This window comes from Trichomonas vaginalis, chromosome III (genome assembly GCF_026262505.1).
Source record: "Trichomonas vaginalis G3 chromosome III, whole genome shotgun sequence".
Classification (NCBI taxonomy): Eukaryota; Parabasalia; order Trichomonadida; family Trichomonadidae; genus Trichomonas; species Trichomonas vaginalis.
The window spans coordinates 11,370,615-11,387,037 of NC_067205.1; the positions used below are offsets into that span (position 1 = coordinate 11,370,615).

The 16,423-nt window shown below is 34.3% G+C and overlaps 8 protein-coding genes and 2 pseudogenes across 10 annotated transcripts, besides 4 other annotated features; 3 read left to right on the plus strand and 7 right to left on the minus strand.

Annotated features, from left to right (window-relative positions):
• The first annotated feature begins 707 nt into the window (after positions 1-707).
• Positions 708-4,908: a mobile genetic element.
• Positions 2,151-2,938: a mobile genetic element.
• Positions 4,907-6,210: a mobile genetic element.
• On the minus strand, positions 4,987-6,114 carry TVAGG3_0682240 (annotated as a pseudogene). The gene has a single exon. A coding segment is annotated over exon 1 (1,128 nt).
• Positions 6,211-6,243: 33 nt separating the features above from the next.
• Positions 6,244-16,423: part of a mobile genetic element that runs on past the window's edge.
• Positions 6,445-7,419, plus strand: TVAGG3_0682260 (protein of unknown function, DUF4106 family; the record flags this gene model as incomplete). The annotated part of the gene is made up of 1 exon (XM_001297165.1): positions 6,445-7,419. The coding sequence occupies one exon, from the start codon at positions 6,445-6,447 to the stop codon at positions 7,417-7,419; it is 975 nt and encodes a 324-aa protein (XP_001297166.1).
• Positions 7,444-8,253, minus strand: TVAGG3_0682270 (KilA, N-terminal/APSES-type HTH, DNA-binding family; the record flags this gene model as incomplete). The annotated part of the gene is made up of 1 exon (XM_051242745.1): positions 7,444-8,253. One exon carries the CDS (start codon positions 8,251-8,253, stop codon positions 7,444-7,446), a length of 810 nt encoding a protein of 269 aa, XP_051089332.1.
• TVAGG3_0682280 (organellar and viral DNA polymerase type B) lies at positions 8,597-9,532 on the minus strand (the record flags this gene model as incomplete). The annotated part of the gene is made up of 1 exon (XM_001297164.1): positions 8,597-9,532. One exon carries the CDS (start codon positions 9,530-9,532, stop codon positions 8,597-8,599), a length of 936 nt encoding a protein of 311 aa, XP_001297165.1.
• On the minus strand, positions 10,071-10,418 carry TVAGG3_0682290 (uncharacterized protein; the record flags this gene model as incomplete). Its single annotated transcript, XM_051242746.1, has 1 exon — positions 10,071-10,418. One exon carries the CDS (start codon positions 10,416-10,418, stop codon positions 10,071-10,073), a length of 348 nt encoding a protein of 115 aa, XP_051089333.1.
• Positions 11,337-12,628, plus strand: TVAGG3_0682300 (annotated as a pseudogene). The gene has a single exon. A coding segment is annotated over exon 1 (1,292 nt).
• Positions 12,677-12,940, minus strand: TVAGG3_0682310 (uncharacterized protein; the record flags this gene model as incomplete). Its single annotated transcript, XM_051242747.1, has 1 exon — positions 12,677-12,940. One exon carries the CDS (start codon positions 12,938-12,940, stop codon positions 12,677-12,679), a length of 264 nt encoding a protein of 87 aa, XP_051089334.1.
• On the plus strand, positions 12,971-13,210 carry TVAGG3_0682320 (uncharacterized protein; the record flags this gene model as incomplete). Its single annotated transcript, XM_051242748.1, has 1 exon — positions 12,971-13,210. One exon carries the CDS (start codon positions 12,971-12,973, stop codon positions 13,208-13,210), a length of 240 nt encoding a protein of 79 aa, XP_051089335.1.
• TVAGG3_0682330 (DNA/RNA polymerases family) lies at positions 13,233-13,400 on the minus strand (the record flags this gene model as incomplete). The annotated part of the gene is made up of 1 exon (XM_051242749.1): positions 13,233-13,400. One exon carries the CDS (start codon positions 13,398-13,400, stop codon positions 13,233-13,235), a length of 168 nt encoding a protein of 55 aa, XP_051089336.1.
• On the minus strand, positions 14,481-15,368 carry TVAGG3_0682340 (uncharacterized protein; the record flags this gene model as incomplete). The annotated part of the gene is made up of 1 exon (XM_051242750.1): positions 14,481-15,368. A coding segment is annotated over one exon (888 nt), but the record flags the coding sequence as incomplete, so codon positions are not given.

The window sequence follows — 16,423 nt, forward strand, 5'->3', positions numbered from 1 at the left end:
ACTATTCATTTACAGAGTATGTAGTTCAGGGGTATTATTGTGTACTTCCTCTTATACCCATGCAAATTTCATCTACCGATTTTTTAAATTCACATGAATTTTTAATTAATTATGCAATTGAGAATTCAAATCTTCACAAATATTTGAAATTATATTCCAGATGTTTCCGCAGATTTGATAGCGATGAAATATTCAAAAATGTTTTTCATATCTTAAACCTTGTAGAAGTTACAACAGAATATTTATCAGAAAATCAGGATCTTTCTGAGAAACAGATCTTTATTTGCAACGATATCCTAACGAGGGTTAATTTAATTTAATTTTTATTTTTTATTTCAAGTTTGAGTAAACTTTCAAGATAATCTATATAAGCCTTTTGATGTTCTTCATCTAGATTCTTGTTTAATATGTGATGAATTTGATTTTTTTTTGAAAATTCAAGATAAAATTCTTTTTTATCTTGATCAACAACATGAACAATTCGAGTACAGCGTAACATTTCATCAATATTTTCTGTTTTCTTCGTTTCTAGATATTTTTCAAATATTTCTTGCGGAATCTCATTTTGATATACCCATTTATTTTTTTCCGGATGCTGATCTTTGTACTTAACGAAATATTGCTTGACTATTCGCTCAGAAACAACATATTCGATCTCTTTTCTCTTTCTCATTGAATATTTGTGACACTTTTGAATTCAATCAAATCAAAAATATTTGAAATTGCTAGAATTTTTTTCTTTCTCATGAATATTTGAAATGACTCAAAAGGAAAACTCGTTCGATTCAATTCAATTTTGAATCAGAATTTTTTAAGGACCAATAAATCAAATTATGTTAAGAAAATCTTTTTTTAACTCAGAGTATCAAAAGTACGTTAAACCTTCAATTTTATCTCATGTCGGAAAGCGAACCGACAATAGTGGAAGAGAATCAAACTATATCAGTATCCATCCAAGCTATTGTTGATGAAGAAAAAGGAGATGGAGCTGATATGCTGGATTTAATTCAAAATGAATTGAATTCCCGTAAAAAATTGAAATATAGAATGGAAATACCTGAAAATCCCCAATTCCAATTCTCAAGGAAAGATATAGCAAATTAAAATTTACAGATCCTACAGAAGCTGCTATATTTATTGCAAAAGATTCATATAATTCTTTTTATCCATTAAATTTTGAGCAAGGAAAAAAGTTTCGTTGTCCTAACTGCCAATTTTGCATGGAGCTTGTAAAGACTCATGAAAATGGTCAACTTTTCTTCATTCCAGTAATTAAACACGAGCATAGAGCAAAGCAATGCAAGCCGAGTAACAATATACCAAAAATTCTTAAGTTGCAAGCAGGAAAAAAAGTCTATGAATTAGCAAATTCTGATAATGTTCCTCAATGCAAAGAAATTTTTGCAAAATTGAATATTCCCAATGCAACTTATACGATGTTCCATAATATAGTAAATAAACTTAAAGGAACCACAAAAGGGGATAGAATTCAATCTTACAATTATTTCTCAACAATTTTTTCAATCATAAACAAAATCGAACAAGGATTCTGCGAAATGATTTTAGTTAAAGAAGTTAACAATGAAATTGAATTGCATATATGAAATGAAAATTCAAAAGACTTTCAAATTTATTCATTTATTGTAATTCCTCCAATACCTCATTTTTACATGCAAACACAAGCTTTTTGCGGAATAATTCAAATTGATGGAACGTTTTTATTTTGTATTAAAAAAGGAAACTTACTCATTATTGGTACACCTGCACCAAATAATAGACTTATCCCTATTGCATTTGCATGGTCTGTTAGTGAAAATACGATAACAATTAAGGATATGCTCACTAAATTGAAATCTTTTATTCCACCAAGCAGATTCAAGAATATTTATTCCGATCAAGGTCCGGCAATTATAGCTGCTGTTAGAGAATCAGGCTTTTCTTGCGATCATAAATTTTGCTTACGTCATTTTGCAACAAAAAGGGAATACATTAATGTCTATTCCGAAATTGTTGAAGTCGCTTACGCAGACCATCATCAAAAACGAATTGACTTGATTAAAAAGTTAGAAACTCGTTTACAAGAGGAATATCCAAACCGCGAAAATAATCAGGATCTCTTTAAGTACTTAGATAGTATTAACCCATTTGAAGAGATATAAAAATTGCTCACATTTGCTCACATTTTGGCACTTTTTTGTACGTTTGTCAAAAAATTGTGAGGAAGATCTCACAAAAATAGTCAAAACGTGAGCAAATTTTGAGAAGTGCTCACATTTTGACATACGATTATTTTCATACGTTTTTTTGATGAATTCTAATAAAACTTCATTACCACTTTCAGAACGAAGCGTAACTTTTCAGCACGTAACGCTCTATCATGTGTAGTGACATATTATTCAAAAAAACTCAGATTGCTTATCTTATAATAACAATTTCATTAGAAAAAATGCACGATTTCACGCTAAAACTTTGAAGCAATTCTTAAATTCGGATAAAAAATCGATATGTATTACACTTTAAACTTCAAAAAATGGTTCAAAATTTAGACTTAGTTTATCTTAACAATATAGCAGATTTTAAGCCGAACAAGTAGGAGTAATAGAAATAGCTCTTGAAAATAATTACAATTAGTAATATGTAAGTCAAAGTTCGAGTATTCTAATAAATAAACGTTCCGGATTTTCTTTACTACAAGAATCAATACTTAATATATAGAAGCAACAGTAAAAACTTATTAGAGATTCAAAAAGAAAGTTGACTAAAGAGAATCTTTTTATATAAGTAATTTTATTTTTTTGAAATACGAGATCGAATAAACATGTATTTTATTTTATTACTATAATAATACGTTTTTACATAGTAAGAAAGTTTAGAGACTGAAATGAAATTAAAAATTGAGAAAAAAATAAAGCTTTTCTATAAAAATTCATATTAATATATAGTATAATGATATTACAATTTATTGATAGTTGTGTTAGAAAAAAGGTACATTCACTATTTTTGACAAAATTTTAAATTTTCATGGGGTTGTAAATCTTATAATAACTAGATGAATAAGGAATAAATCCCAGTATGATGTGCATCATTATATTAAACACTATATGTAAGGCTGGTGATTCTATTAACACTTATGAAGATCTATAGTATTTGAGCAGATAAATTTGATAATTTCCAAAACTCTTATATTTCAAAATTAAAGTGTGCGAATGCATTTAAATGAGAGCAAAAAGAGATTGATGCTGTTAAAACTAGGTGTTAATTTGCAATTATTTCGCATCACAAGAACTACCCAGTAAATTCGGCTATCTTTCTTTGCAATTATTCTCCATTATACATATAATATAATGGTTAGGGTTTGAAGAAAAGTTACTAGAGAATTATTGACTTTTGAAATAATGCAGAATTTTACTTGAAGAAATCATTAATTTATGAGTTCCAAATTGCTAAGCATGACGAAGGATCATTAAATTTGCTACAATTAAATACACTTATTGCAGAATTAAGATTTTTGAAATTAAAAGTTTGAAATATTGCCTTTTTGAATAAAAATTTAAATTTTATTATATAATCATGATAATATCTTATAGAAATTAAAAGAAAATATTTTAAACCATTCAAATATTTTGAATGTCTTATCAATTTAAAATATTAAAAGATAGCTTGATTTTATCATCATTAGTTGTTATCAAAGTTTTCTTCTTTTGATGAACAACAGTAAATGATTTGTTAATTACTTGTCTTCCTTTTTCGCAGCAAAATCGAAAGTTATGATGATAATCTTGCTCTCAATTTTGAAACTCTCTGATTTACAAGTAAGCATTCCTTTGGAAAAGCAGTCCTATTCTGTTTTCAAGATATTTTAAAGCCTCAATTTCATACAATGCGCAGATCTATTCGAAATTGCAAGAACTCTCAAGAAAAATGCAGCAGCAAAGAAGATTCCATAGTTTCTAGCATCAAAAATTTACAACCTTAATACAACAGTTAAAGAGAAGCTCGAAAAGAAAATATTTAACCATAAAGCTGGAAACCATTCGATATCTACTATTGGATCTAATAAAAAGTTAATTATAACATATTTAACATGCTATTTGTTGACTTTGTTCCATTATATTACCATATATACATTTTTGAAATCTAAAATATTTTTACAATTTTAACCATGTGTTGTTGAAACCATATATCAATCTTAGCTAAAGTATAGTTTATGAGTCTGTCACCATCTAACGTATGAATTTTCAAAAATGTCAAATATGTTCATTTTTTCTGTAGATTCAGCCATAATTTCACGTTGTTATACTATTCAACTATTATTTAATATTTTTATCGATTTAAATATATGATGAGATGCTTAGTTCTCCTGGAAATCGATTTTTAATCGCAATTTTAACTTTCCAAAAAAAATTCAAAAATAAAAATCCCTCTCAATTTTCTAAGTTTTATAACTCGCCAAATCTCTAGCCAAATTTTTTTGGCCCGTATAAATATTGTTTGGCACTATATAGGATGCTATTTATCATTTTCATCCCATTTTACTGTTATCGCCTAGTGAATGTACCTTTGTTAGAAAAAATATACAACTAAAATGTCAGTTTTAAAAAATTTAAAAATTATATTAAAACAATAGTCATTGAGGATGGTTAATTGCAAAAACTCAAGAAACTATCATTATCTCTCTTTGCTTAACACATCTACAACTGGAAACATCATTCCAAATGAAGTTCCTCAGTCTCGTCAAAATTTCTCTCTCATCTACAACAAGCTTAACTCAAAACTCAAGAAACTATCATTATCTCTCTTTGCTTAACACATCTACAACTGGAAACATCATTCCAAATGTTGCATTCAAGAATCCTATTATTATTCTTTCTTTCAATCTTTTATATTTACTCTTTAAATTCTAATATAGGGTGTCCAAAGGTGTGTTTAGCACAAACCTGAATACTGCGAATAGAAATAAACAAGATACATATATATAAAGTTTATTTAAATATAATCACCATTGGATTCAATCACGCGTTCGCAGCGATCGATCCAGGCTTGAAAGACACGCTTTAAATCATCATGAGAAAATTGCTCAAATTGCTCTCTTACAAAATTTTCAAGATCATCTGGACTCGCGAATTCGCGTCCTTCAGCTCTCTTTTTTAGCGTGCCGAATAAAATAAAAGTCAGAGGGTGCAATATCAGGTGAATAAATTGGGTTTGGAACAACTTTGACATTGTTTTCCACCAAGTAATTCAGTACCTTATGACTTTTGTGAACTCTTGAATTATCAAAATGAATTGCAAACTTTTGTTTTTGTTGTTTGGATTTCTCAAACTCATCAGAATTGATAATTTGAGTAAGAACATTGTCAATTAGATACTGAGCATTCATCATATTAGGTTTTTGAAGAATATCAATTGCGATGATGCCATTCACGCCCCAAAAAACCGACAACATCATCATTGGTGTGTCAATTTTTTTCTTCGGGAATGTTTGCGGATTTTCATCCTTCGGGATCCACATGATTTTGGCTTCTGTTGCATATTGAAACCAAGACTCGTCCCCTGTTACTAAAAAGCGAAACTTCTTGGATTGATACGCACGCAATATAGAGAGGAGCTCTTTCGAAGATTGGACTCTAGATTTTTTTTGAACTGAATTAAGGTTGTGCGGAACCCAACGTGTATACGCTAGTTTGTAGTTCAAATAATTGTGCAGATAATAACTGACTGTTGTACGTGGTATCTTTGTCATCTCCTCTATCCTTCTGAGTGATGCTCTTGGGTCTTCATCTAGCGCTTGACGAATTGCTTTGATTTTTCTTTGATCCGGCGATTTTTTGTCAATTTTTATGATGGGCGCCTTTTTTTTCATGAAGTGATACATCCTAACATGATACGTTACAGTGGAATAGCTAGGAGCATCCATACCGAAGCATTTTACCAATGTCTCGTAGATTTTTTTACAGTCTTTGCATTTTTTTGCAAGAACGAGGATGTTTTCTTTATGATTCATTAAAAAAATGAAAAAATCCCGCCAAAATTTCCCGCGAAACCGCCTCTTGTCTCAAAATTTATTTTATATCCCGGCATGGCGCCAAAATACAACATACTCATCATATACATATATTCATATTTTTTATTATATATTTATAATCAGCATATATCTCCTTTAATAGTCTCATATAGAGCGCTGTGCTAAACGCACCTTTGGACACCCTATAGCTCATCTATTCTGTTTTCTATTTCATCTTCAAGAACAGCGCATGTGTCTTCTTTGCATTCTAAGAACTTTTGTTGGACTTCATCTTTCCAATCGGCGTCATCTCTGTCAACAAGTCTGTCATTGACAAATTTTAAGACTGCTCTTTGTAATGTTTTATGGTTCTTGTCATATTCCCAGAAACAGAACTTTAGAACAAATTCACCCTTCTTGTTTACACTATGTAAGATTTTATGGTCGACAGATGTTTTGCTGTCGAAAAGCTTGTCTCGAATATAGATAGCGAAATCGCTAGACATTTTCTAAAAGATAAAAATTTTAATTTTTCTAAAAATATGTTAGAAAAAAAGTTTGCTGACATTGACAAGAAATTTGAGAATGTTTTAAACAAGAACAAGAGGAAGTTAGAAAATGCTCAGATAAAGCCTATACATGAAAAGTTCTTATTTGCTCAGAATGGTATAACAGGTCTAATTGCACAACCTGGGTCGGGTAAGACTTTCACTTATCTTAAAATGGCTGCACAACAACAAGAACTAGATGAGAAGAACCCATTCTATGAGTTAGTAGTCATTTGTTCGACTTCTGGTCAATTTGACCAAACCGTTAATTCGTTCAAAGATATTATAAAGAAGTCTAAGTTAGTATGTATAAAGGATACTGAGTTGTTAGATTGGATAAAGAAGTACCAAAGAAGAGTTTTGAAGTATAATGCTATAAATGAGTATATAAATTCTAAGTTTAAAGACCCAAATGAGGAAATGCAGAGAATATTAGAGAAGAAACACTTCAGAAACAAACAGAAAGAGATAGAATACATTTCGAAGAAATTGCAATCTTACGATTGGAAGACTTACCCTCACAGATGTCTTCTTATCTTAGATGACTTTGCTTCTCATCCTTTGCTTAAGAATAGAGAACAAGATATGTGTCGAATTCTCAAGAAGCTCAGACACTTTAACATTTCAGTCGTAATATGTGTACAGACAGCAAAGAGTTTAAGTAAGGATGTTAAAAGAATACTTACTGACATAATACTTTTCCCCGGATTGTCCGAAGACGATTTCATGGAACTTATGAAAGAGTCCATGGCAGGTAAGTTTGACAGACATGAACTATGGGAGAAGTATAAAGTCATACAAGACCCTCATACTTCTTTCAGAATTCATATCTACGCAAACAAAGTTCAAATTGTAAAAAGTCAATAAAAATAAATGGTTCATCTACCCTACTTATTTGAAGTTGTCAAAATACTCTGTTATTTTTTCTTTCAGTAGCGGTAAGTCTTCTTTGAATGTAAGTATTGTACAACCTTTCATATCATAGTGTGTTTGAGGTAACGTATCTTGAACTATTTGTTTCACATCTTCATTTGGGGTCATTGAAATCGGTAAGTTTTCGCGATAGAACCAATTTCTGTCAGATTTGTAAATCTTAGCAAGGTCGTAAAAGCTTTTGTTGTTTCTTCTGACTAAATGCAACATAACCATATCTCTGTCTTCCATATCTTCAGTATAAATCATATACTTATAGTTCTTTTCCTTACCTTTTGGTACCGAACGTGGTATTCTTTTCTGAATGCTTTTGTCTTTTGCTTCAATGACTTCATCTTTTGCTTGAAGTTTCTTTTCCATCTCTTCGCGTTCTGCTTTATATAGTTCATCTAACATCATGAAAATATAACAAGCATAACGAGGTGAAGCCCACATTGCTACAGCATTTACTAAAAGTCTATGAACATAATATCCTTTCAAACCAGGAGCCAAATTCTTGCGATTTTCGTACGGAATCTCTTCTCTCGGTTTTCCGAGGGAAGCAATCATATGAGGAAATTCTTCTAAAAGTTCTTTTGTCTGTTGGTTTTCAAACCAATGATATGCTTGCTTTGTAGAACGAAGAGCATTCAAAATACTTTGCATTTGGTACATATCGTTTTTGACCGAACGAATGAGACGGAGTTGTTTGTTAAACTGTATGTACTCGTATTCTTCATTTATAGCTTCATGGACTATAACTGTTGTTGTGTTCTCTGATGTTGACATATCTGTCTTTACATACAAAATAAAAAAATAAATAAAAATAAAACTAACTTTATTTTTTCTATCTTAAGGAAATTCATGATTTTTGTGCTGAATTCAATAAAAATATATTTTAGGGTAGAAGGTTAGATCTAACCCGATATCTACCCTCATTTCTACCCCAGTTATTTTATAAACGTTTCACATGGTAAACGTTATTTTTTAAATTTTGTGAAAACTCAACGGTTTGACACATGCCCTAAAAATTATTTTACTCAGAATTTTGTGCTGAATTCAATAAAAATATATTTTAGGGTAGAAGGTTAGATCTAACCCGATATCTACCCTCATTTCTACCCCAGTTATTTTATAAACGTTTCACATGGTAAACGTTATGAATTCGTGAGACTCTAAACAGTTTTGTAGCTTCTATTTCTTCTTTTAGTACATCGAATGTTTTAACAATACCGAAAGTTTCTTTATACTTCTTCTTGACATCAGATAGAAGGAAATCGTCAGCAGTTGGATAGTTTTTGTTCAGAAATTCTAACATGTTCATTTTATCTTCTACCGGCTTCTCTGCTTCTTTCTTTAAGTCTGCATAGTCGTTTCGCATTCTTTCTATCTCTTTTACTGAATAGTTATATTTCCTAATTGCTGCTTTACATTTAGAACATTGCGGGTTCATTTTTGCGTTATATTCTGAAACCTTACCTGCTAAAACAACCAAGGCGTCAATGGTTTTCTTTAAATCTGAAGCAGTTGGTTTTATCTGTTCATGCCATACCTTATCTCTTCTGTCTTTATCTCTTATCTGCCATACACATTTTGCAGCTAATGAAACAAAGTTGTCGTATGTCTTAAACTCCCCAGATTTATATATGTCAGAGATGTTCTTATATACCATGTCGCAATCTTTGTCCATAACTTTATGGTTGCAATGAAAACCAAGGAATTCATAATTTACCTTTCGTATGAACTTCTTTATTTCTACTGAGTCAGTTGCTTTGACTTCAATTTCGTCGAATTCAGGAATAGTTAGTTTTTGCTGTTGGATTTCAGGCAATTTGGGTAAATGGTCAATAATGTCCTGCATTTCATAAAGATATTCTTCATTTGTTTCATCTTTCGCACTACAGTCTAAATTACTTGTTAAAAGTTCCTGCTTTATTCTTTGTATTTCTGTTTCGAAAGTATATGAAGAAGGAATGAAGCTTTTCATTTCTACTAACATAGATGTTGGATTCATGACTAACGAGTTTGGTGCTGTTGTTTGAATTGTTGTTGTGCCGATTGTTGACATATCTGTCTTTACATACAAAATAAAAAAATAAATAAAAATAAAACTAACTTTATTTTTTATTTCGGGGAAATTCATGAAAATTCAAGAGGGTGAAAAAACAGGTGAAAAAAGAGGTGAAATCTCACCTCTTCACCTAAACATTATTTTTGCTGAATTCAGCAACAAAATGAACGAGGTCTGGATGTATGTAAATACCTTTGAATTCATTCATAACACCCTTTGTAAGCTCATAAAATGCTTGTTTTGAGGTAGAGCCACTTTTGGCTCCACCGTATTCTTTCAACCAAAACTCAAGAATTTCCTGCATGAATTTTGTATAAAAAGCAACCGCCGGAATTCAGACTGTTGCTATATTCTTCACAAAATGCCTTATAATACTCTTCCCAGGACTTATTTTCCAACAACTTTCTAAAGTCTTTCCTAAACTGACTGACTGACTGACGGCACAAAGTGGCTTAGCGAAAACATTAATATATAAAATTCATGAAAATTCAAGAGGGTAGAAATCGGGTTAGAAATGAGGTTAGATCTAACCTCTTCACCTAAACATTATTTTTTGGTCCGGGAACAACTTTCTCTCAATTGGAGCTGTAGCATACTCTTTGCGTAAGCGGTTCAGACCTTCTTCGAAGTCTTGGTCTCTCTTGGACTGAGATTGGAATTGGAATTGTGGGGCAGGGTTTTGCATAAACATCCAAGGGTTGGGGAAGTAAGGCATAGGCTGAGGAGGGTAGTTCGGGAAGCCTTGTGGTGGGTAGTAACCTTGAGGTGGAAATTGGTAGTAATTCGGAGGTACTTGCTGGAACTGAGGTTGCTGAGGAGACTGTTGTGGTTCTTTAGGTTCCTCTGGTTTGGGAATGGACTCGGTTGGTGGTACGTCGGACATTCGTTTGTGGCTTAACTGTCGGACCACAACGATAAAAATCTCTGCTACTAGCAGTACTTTTACTGACAGTAGCAGTACTTTTTCTGACAGTAGCAGTACTTTTTCTGACAGTAGCAGTACTTTATCGTCGAAAACCCTCTCAAATTTTCCTTTTTACTGACAGTAGCAGTAGTTTTTCTGCTCCTAGCAGTACTTTTACTGACAGTAGCAGTACTTTTACTGACAGTAGCAGTACTTTTTCTGACAGTAGCAGTACTTTTTCTGACAGTAGCAATGGTCGAGGTCGAACCTACCGACGAGGCAATTTACCTAATTGAAATTAACGAGCTTGTTAAAGACTTCCTCAGGCAGAATGTAAAAGGCAAGCTTGTTAACGGTTGGATAACGGGAAGGGCTGCCTTGAATCTCGAGACTTCGACTGGAATTCCAATTCAAATACCAGACGGGACAGCCTACGACGACATAAAGCAAGCAAAGAAGGAAGCCATTATAAAGTTCTTTGCCAAGCGTCCTTGGATACTACTTCCAAACAGAGAGAACCCTTTCCCAAGAATGAACCAAATTCTCAAGGGTCTCCTTCACTTCTCTGGTCAGCCGTTCTACATAACCTGTGAAGGCGACATTCAGCCAGTTCAGTAAACATATCATTTTAACTCACTTTTTATGTTTTTACTACACTCGTACTCACCAGGTATGAGTACAACTATTTCAACTGTGAACCTTGTAGTGACCGGTCTTCCTGCAAATGCAAGTTCGGTCAATACACAGTTTATGGTGGCAAGAATTGAAATTCCAGACCCAACTCCAACAAGAACTCTCAAGTTACCAGAGACTCGTGTGAAGAAAAGCCTTCTGGTAAGTTTCTTATAGCCATATACATGGCACGTTTAGAGTAAAAACATTTTTTTTCATTTTTGAATGAAGCAAGTTAAATTCGTCCCACACCAAACTCAATGGACCGATGAAGAGTTTCAAGCTATGGTTGAAGGCGTTGAGAACGACAAGACAGCGAACTTGAAGGAGCTCAAACCACAATTGCAACCAAAATTGCAGAAGTCAAGGAACAGATAGCTCCACTTAAAGCTACCAAAGCTACTCTTGACTCATGGATACTTACCGTTTAGATGTCAAGAGAGGAATAAGACAATTAAAATTAAAACTCTTAAATTACGAAGCTATACTCCAGAAGTTAGCAGAGATGAGAAGACTTTTACCAGAGCTACTTACATGTAAGGGACTTACCTTCAAGCAGTCCGACCAAAGATGAATTTCTGACATTGTCCAATTTTGTCCGAAAGTCAGCTCAGATGTTTTGAACTGCTCCCAACATATCCAGAATATGAACGTTTGCCTGAACTCTTCCGCAATCTCAAAAACGTTTTTTGGTTCCATGTTCGAAACTTTTATCGGAAGAGACAACAAACGTTCAGAAGAAGAACAAGATATTATTTTAAACTTGTTGTATGACATACTGTCATAACAAGCTTTTTGAAGTAAAACCGCCATTCTCAAACCACTTCATTTTTTGATGTCCGAACAAGCACCGAAGCCGAACACAATAGCAGATTCCTTTCAAGGTTGCCAGACAAGCGCCCAGTTCAAATTCAAATTGCCCAATTGAAAGCTCATCTGACAAACACCATTAAGACTCTCCAAAGTAGTCTTATGACAGAGATGACCAATCTCAAAGCCGATGTCCTCATGAACCAACTTCCAATGAGAAATGCCTGAACGATTTCACGGAAACCTTGCGCAATTACGAGAGAGAGAACCGAGACCTTGCCAGACTCATCTACCGTTTCTTCGAAGAGATAGACGCCATCTGGAAGGTACTCGGAAAGGACAGAACATGCAACACCGTACTTCGTGAGTACCAAATTGAAGAAGGAATTGTCGAGGAAGAAGAGGAAGAAGAGGAAGAAGAGAAACACGAGGAAGAGGAAGTTTGGGCAACCCTTGTTGCCGATGACGGTTACGAAATTTCCCAACCCTACCCATACCAAATCCGCAACAAGGAGACAGGCAAGGTTCTTACCCCAGTCCTCAACAACTTGGGACACTTGAACCTTAACCTTCGGAATCGCGGTTCAATCTCCATGGGCAAGCTTGTCGCAATTCAATGGGTTCCAAATCCAGGCAAGAAGACGAAGGTCAGACACATTGACGGTGACAAGCTCAACAACCGTAAGGAGAACCTCGAGTGGTTCTAAGAGTAAAAAATTTTATTTTAGGGGAAAACCCCAAGTAAATTTAAGTGTTTAGTTGGATAAGTAGGCACTATTAATGGTAATTTGGAAAATTAGCTCCCGACCTTTGAATTGGGCTCTTTCGTTATCCCAGTTGCGTAGGAGGTCGTCCCAGAGGAGTTGGTAGAATTGCCAATTCAAGGACGATTTGTCCTCCCAGGCATTGAGGATGTACTGCTCGTAGAGTCTCATGACCTCTGCCTTGCACCAGACACCCTCTCCCTTGGAACGTAAGGCTTCTTCGAAGTGCTCGAATGCGATTGGCTGCTTGACCATCCGAAATGACACTTTTTGTCCGTTTGGTCAATGTTCGTGTCTCGTGCCATAGTCGACGAAAATACAGACAAACAGGTTATATATGAGTTTGAGACCAAGAATGGTGTAACTCGACCTGTCCGATTCAAAGACTCCGAGGGCGACCATGAAATTAAACGGAAATTACCTAGGAAGGAATATAAAATGGACTGGTTGCCACCACCTCCACCACCTTTACCTGTTCCTCAAGTAAATAAGCCTTTCCCGTTCCCAAGAATTCCCACATTTTAATTCTAATTCGAATAAAATTTTTTTATTTCATGCAATGTTTAACTATTTCACCATCTTCTTTAACACCCCAGTACTTACGCTTGGAGAGGACATGAACTTCGGTGAAAATTTTGTCCAATTTGAATTGACCCATCTTCTCACCGACTAAACCCATTTCAATGAGTTTGTTGTATCCTTCTTCGTTCGTCATGAGTGCGTCAATGTTCTCATAGTAAACCTTGACTTTCGATTTGACTTCGAGAAGAACTCATTGTAGTTGTCAAGGACTGCCTTTGCGAACTGAGGGTAAGACCAATGTTCGACAATAGGTTTTAATGTGGTTACTAAGCCACTTTGACCTTGAGTGAATTCGTACTTCAAAACAAAAGGAGAAAACCTTTCAACAAAGTTGTCGACCTTCTCATAATGTTTACTCTTCATCTCTTGAGGTTTCTTAATGGAATATCCCCATGTCGAATTCATAAGCAATTTGAGTGTCATTGCAAGTTTGGGGTTGAAGCTTTCCTAATCATATACAGTTGTTGTATGACTTTTCCAACTGTATAGTTCCTTCCGGGAACTCACCATCTTCGTTTGGAATTCCAGTCGGAATATATTGGACAAACCTCATGTATGCAGCGTTAAGGTCGACATAGTATATCTTTTCATCTGAGTCGAACTTGTCGCAACCAATTGGTCCAGTTTGTGGAAATTCAAGTGAGTCTCTTATCTTCTGAGAAAACTTCTCTGTTATCTCATAAACATCGTCGAAGCAACCTGTTTCATATAAAACCTTCTGACCTAACTCAGATGCTCTCCAATACAATTTGACGTCAATTGGATGTCTCAATGGAAGTTTGTTTATAGCATCTTGAAGTTCTTGCAACCTCATTGGAAGTTCTTCTGGTTCAGGTTGGTATCCGAACATACCAACCCCTTGTGGAACTGTGTACTTCTTTTGTACTAGAACTTTGTCTGGAACAACTTTTGGTCTTTCTAACAATGAAAAGTTTGTTTCGTCTTTTGGTACAAAAGTTTCTGTCAGCTTGTCATCTGGAATTGGTTCCAACAAACCTTTCTCGAAAAGAATGTTTACAGCTCTGACAATGTTGCACTTACTTTTACCAAAGAATGGGTTTGTAAGACTTTCGTTCAACATGAAGTGGTTGTGGACAATTACAATCTTCAACCATGGTAAGTCTTTGTCAACAACATAGTCGTCATGTGAAGAACCTTTAGCTGTAGGTATGTTGACTCGGATATTGATATTTGCCAACGGTGCAATTTTTGCCAATTGACCTCTGAGAATGTACCTTGTCTTCACACATGACTCAAGATACTTCATCTTCTCATCTGTAACAAGACCAGAGTTCCTGAGACATGTAAGAATACAAGGTTCATTGACAATTGTTTCAATTGAATTGTAAATTCCATACCTTGTCAAGTCAATGTCAGACTTATTTATGAAGGGGAAGTATCCAGCATGTTGTCTGACTGCTTGAGGGTTAGGTTGGTACCATTCGAACTTGACACTTGCAATTCCTTCAATTGCATTCAAAATGTCTGAGTCGGAGTCAACCATTTGTTCTCTCTTTGTAGTCTTGAAAGCGTCAAGAAGTTTTGCGGCTGTTTGTTCATTGCCATGTGCATAGTAAATGTGACCATCCAAATCTGTTATGGTCAATCTGAGATTGTGTCCTTTCTTATTTCCGTCTTGAATTGCAGCAAGTACTCCCATGAAGCCTTCTTTGTTCTTTCCTTTGTCAAAGTTTACTGTAAAGGTTCGACCAGATGTAATTTGACTTCTAACTTCACGGTACTTTTCATATGCATATCTTGTTCTTTCCATGGGAGCATGTGCGTCTTCACCTTTTCCTTTTTTCCTTCTCAAAGGATGCAATTGTTCGTCATGTTTCCAGTAGAATCTGGCAAAGCCGTCGTGTCCTTCAACTTGAGGTTCACTAACATCGAAAGGCATGTCCATAAGACGTTCTTCTTCTAACCTCTCTAGTCTGTTTGGATAATTGGCACGTGCTGTTTCCAAATCCATTTCGTAGCGAAGACCAGACAATTTGTCATAGACTTTTATGGGTCTTCCCTTCCTATATTTAAAATTCTTCGAAACTCTCCAACCATATCTTTGTAACTCTGCTTTTATTCTAGCAGACTTTCTATCCATTCTATATGGGGGCATTTTTATAAAAATAAAAAATATGTTTTTTTCTTTACTTTACATAACCGCCTGCTGCCATAAGTCTTTGACGCCAACCCATACCAGCTAATGAAGGTTGACTTGGTTTAGTTTGGAAACTAAACTTTGGTTTTGGTTTATCTTCAGTTTTTGGTTTTTCTTCTTCTATCGGTTTTTCGTCACTTTTCGGTTCCTCTGACTTTACTTCACTTGCAGGAACAGTTGTGTCGTCAACATCTTCCTAAATATCATATGCCATTTATTTTTGTTTTCCTTTCAACTTTTTGTGTTTGTTGTAAAGTTTAGAATATTTCGACTCTAAGTCAATGAGATGTTCTATAATGAACTGTTGGTCAGTGAAGTAAACTTTTCCATCTGTTGTCTCGAAAGCTCCTTCAGACTTCAATATTTTATTTGTGAGAGTCTGTTTCTTTTTTGAGATACTAGCCGTTCCATTTCTATGAAAAGTGACTTTATAGTTAGGGTTTGTATTTCCAGACCTGGCACTTTCTATTATTGAATTTTTTCTTCATCTGTAAGTTCTTTGACAGGTTTTGACAATGGTTCTGAACTTTTTGTTTGTGGTGTCAAATCTACCGTTTCAACTTCTTCGGTCATTTCATCTCAGTAAAAAATTTTAGTTTGGTTTGTTTTCAACTGGTTGTTTAGGTTTTTTAAGTCGGTCTAAAACTTCCTGAGGTATAGGAAGAACTTTACAAACACGTGGTGTAAAAGGTGGTCTTCCATGACTTATTCTGTTTAAAGCTGCATTGTTCATTTCATCTCAGTAAAAAAATTTAGTTTGGTTTGTTTTCAACTGGTTGTTTTAGGTTTTTTAAGTCGGTCTAAAACTTCCTGAGGTATAGGAAGAACTTTACAAACACGTGGTGTAAAAGGTGGTCTTCCATGACTTATTCTGTTTAAAGCTGCATTGTTCATTTCATCTCAGTAAAAAAATTTAGTTTGGTTTGTTTTCAACTGGTTGTTTAGGTTTTTTAAGTCGGTCTAAACTTCCTGAGGTATAGGAAGAACTTTACAAACAC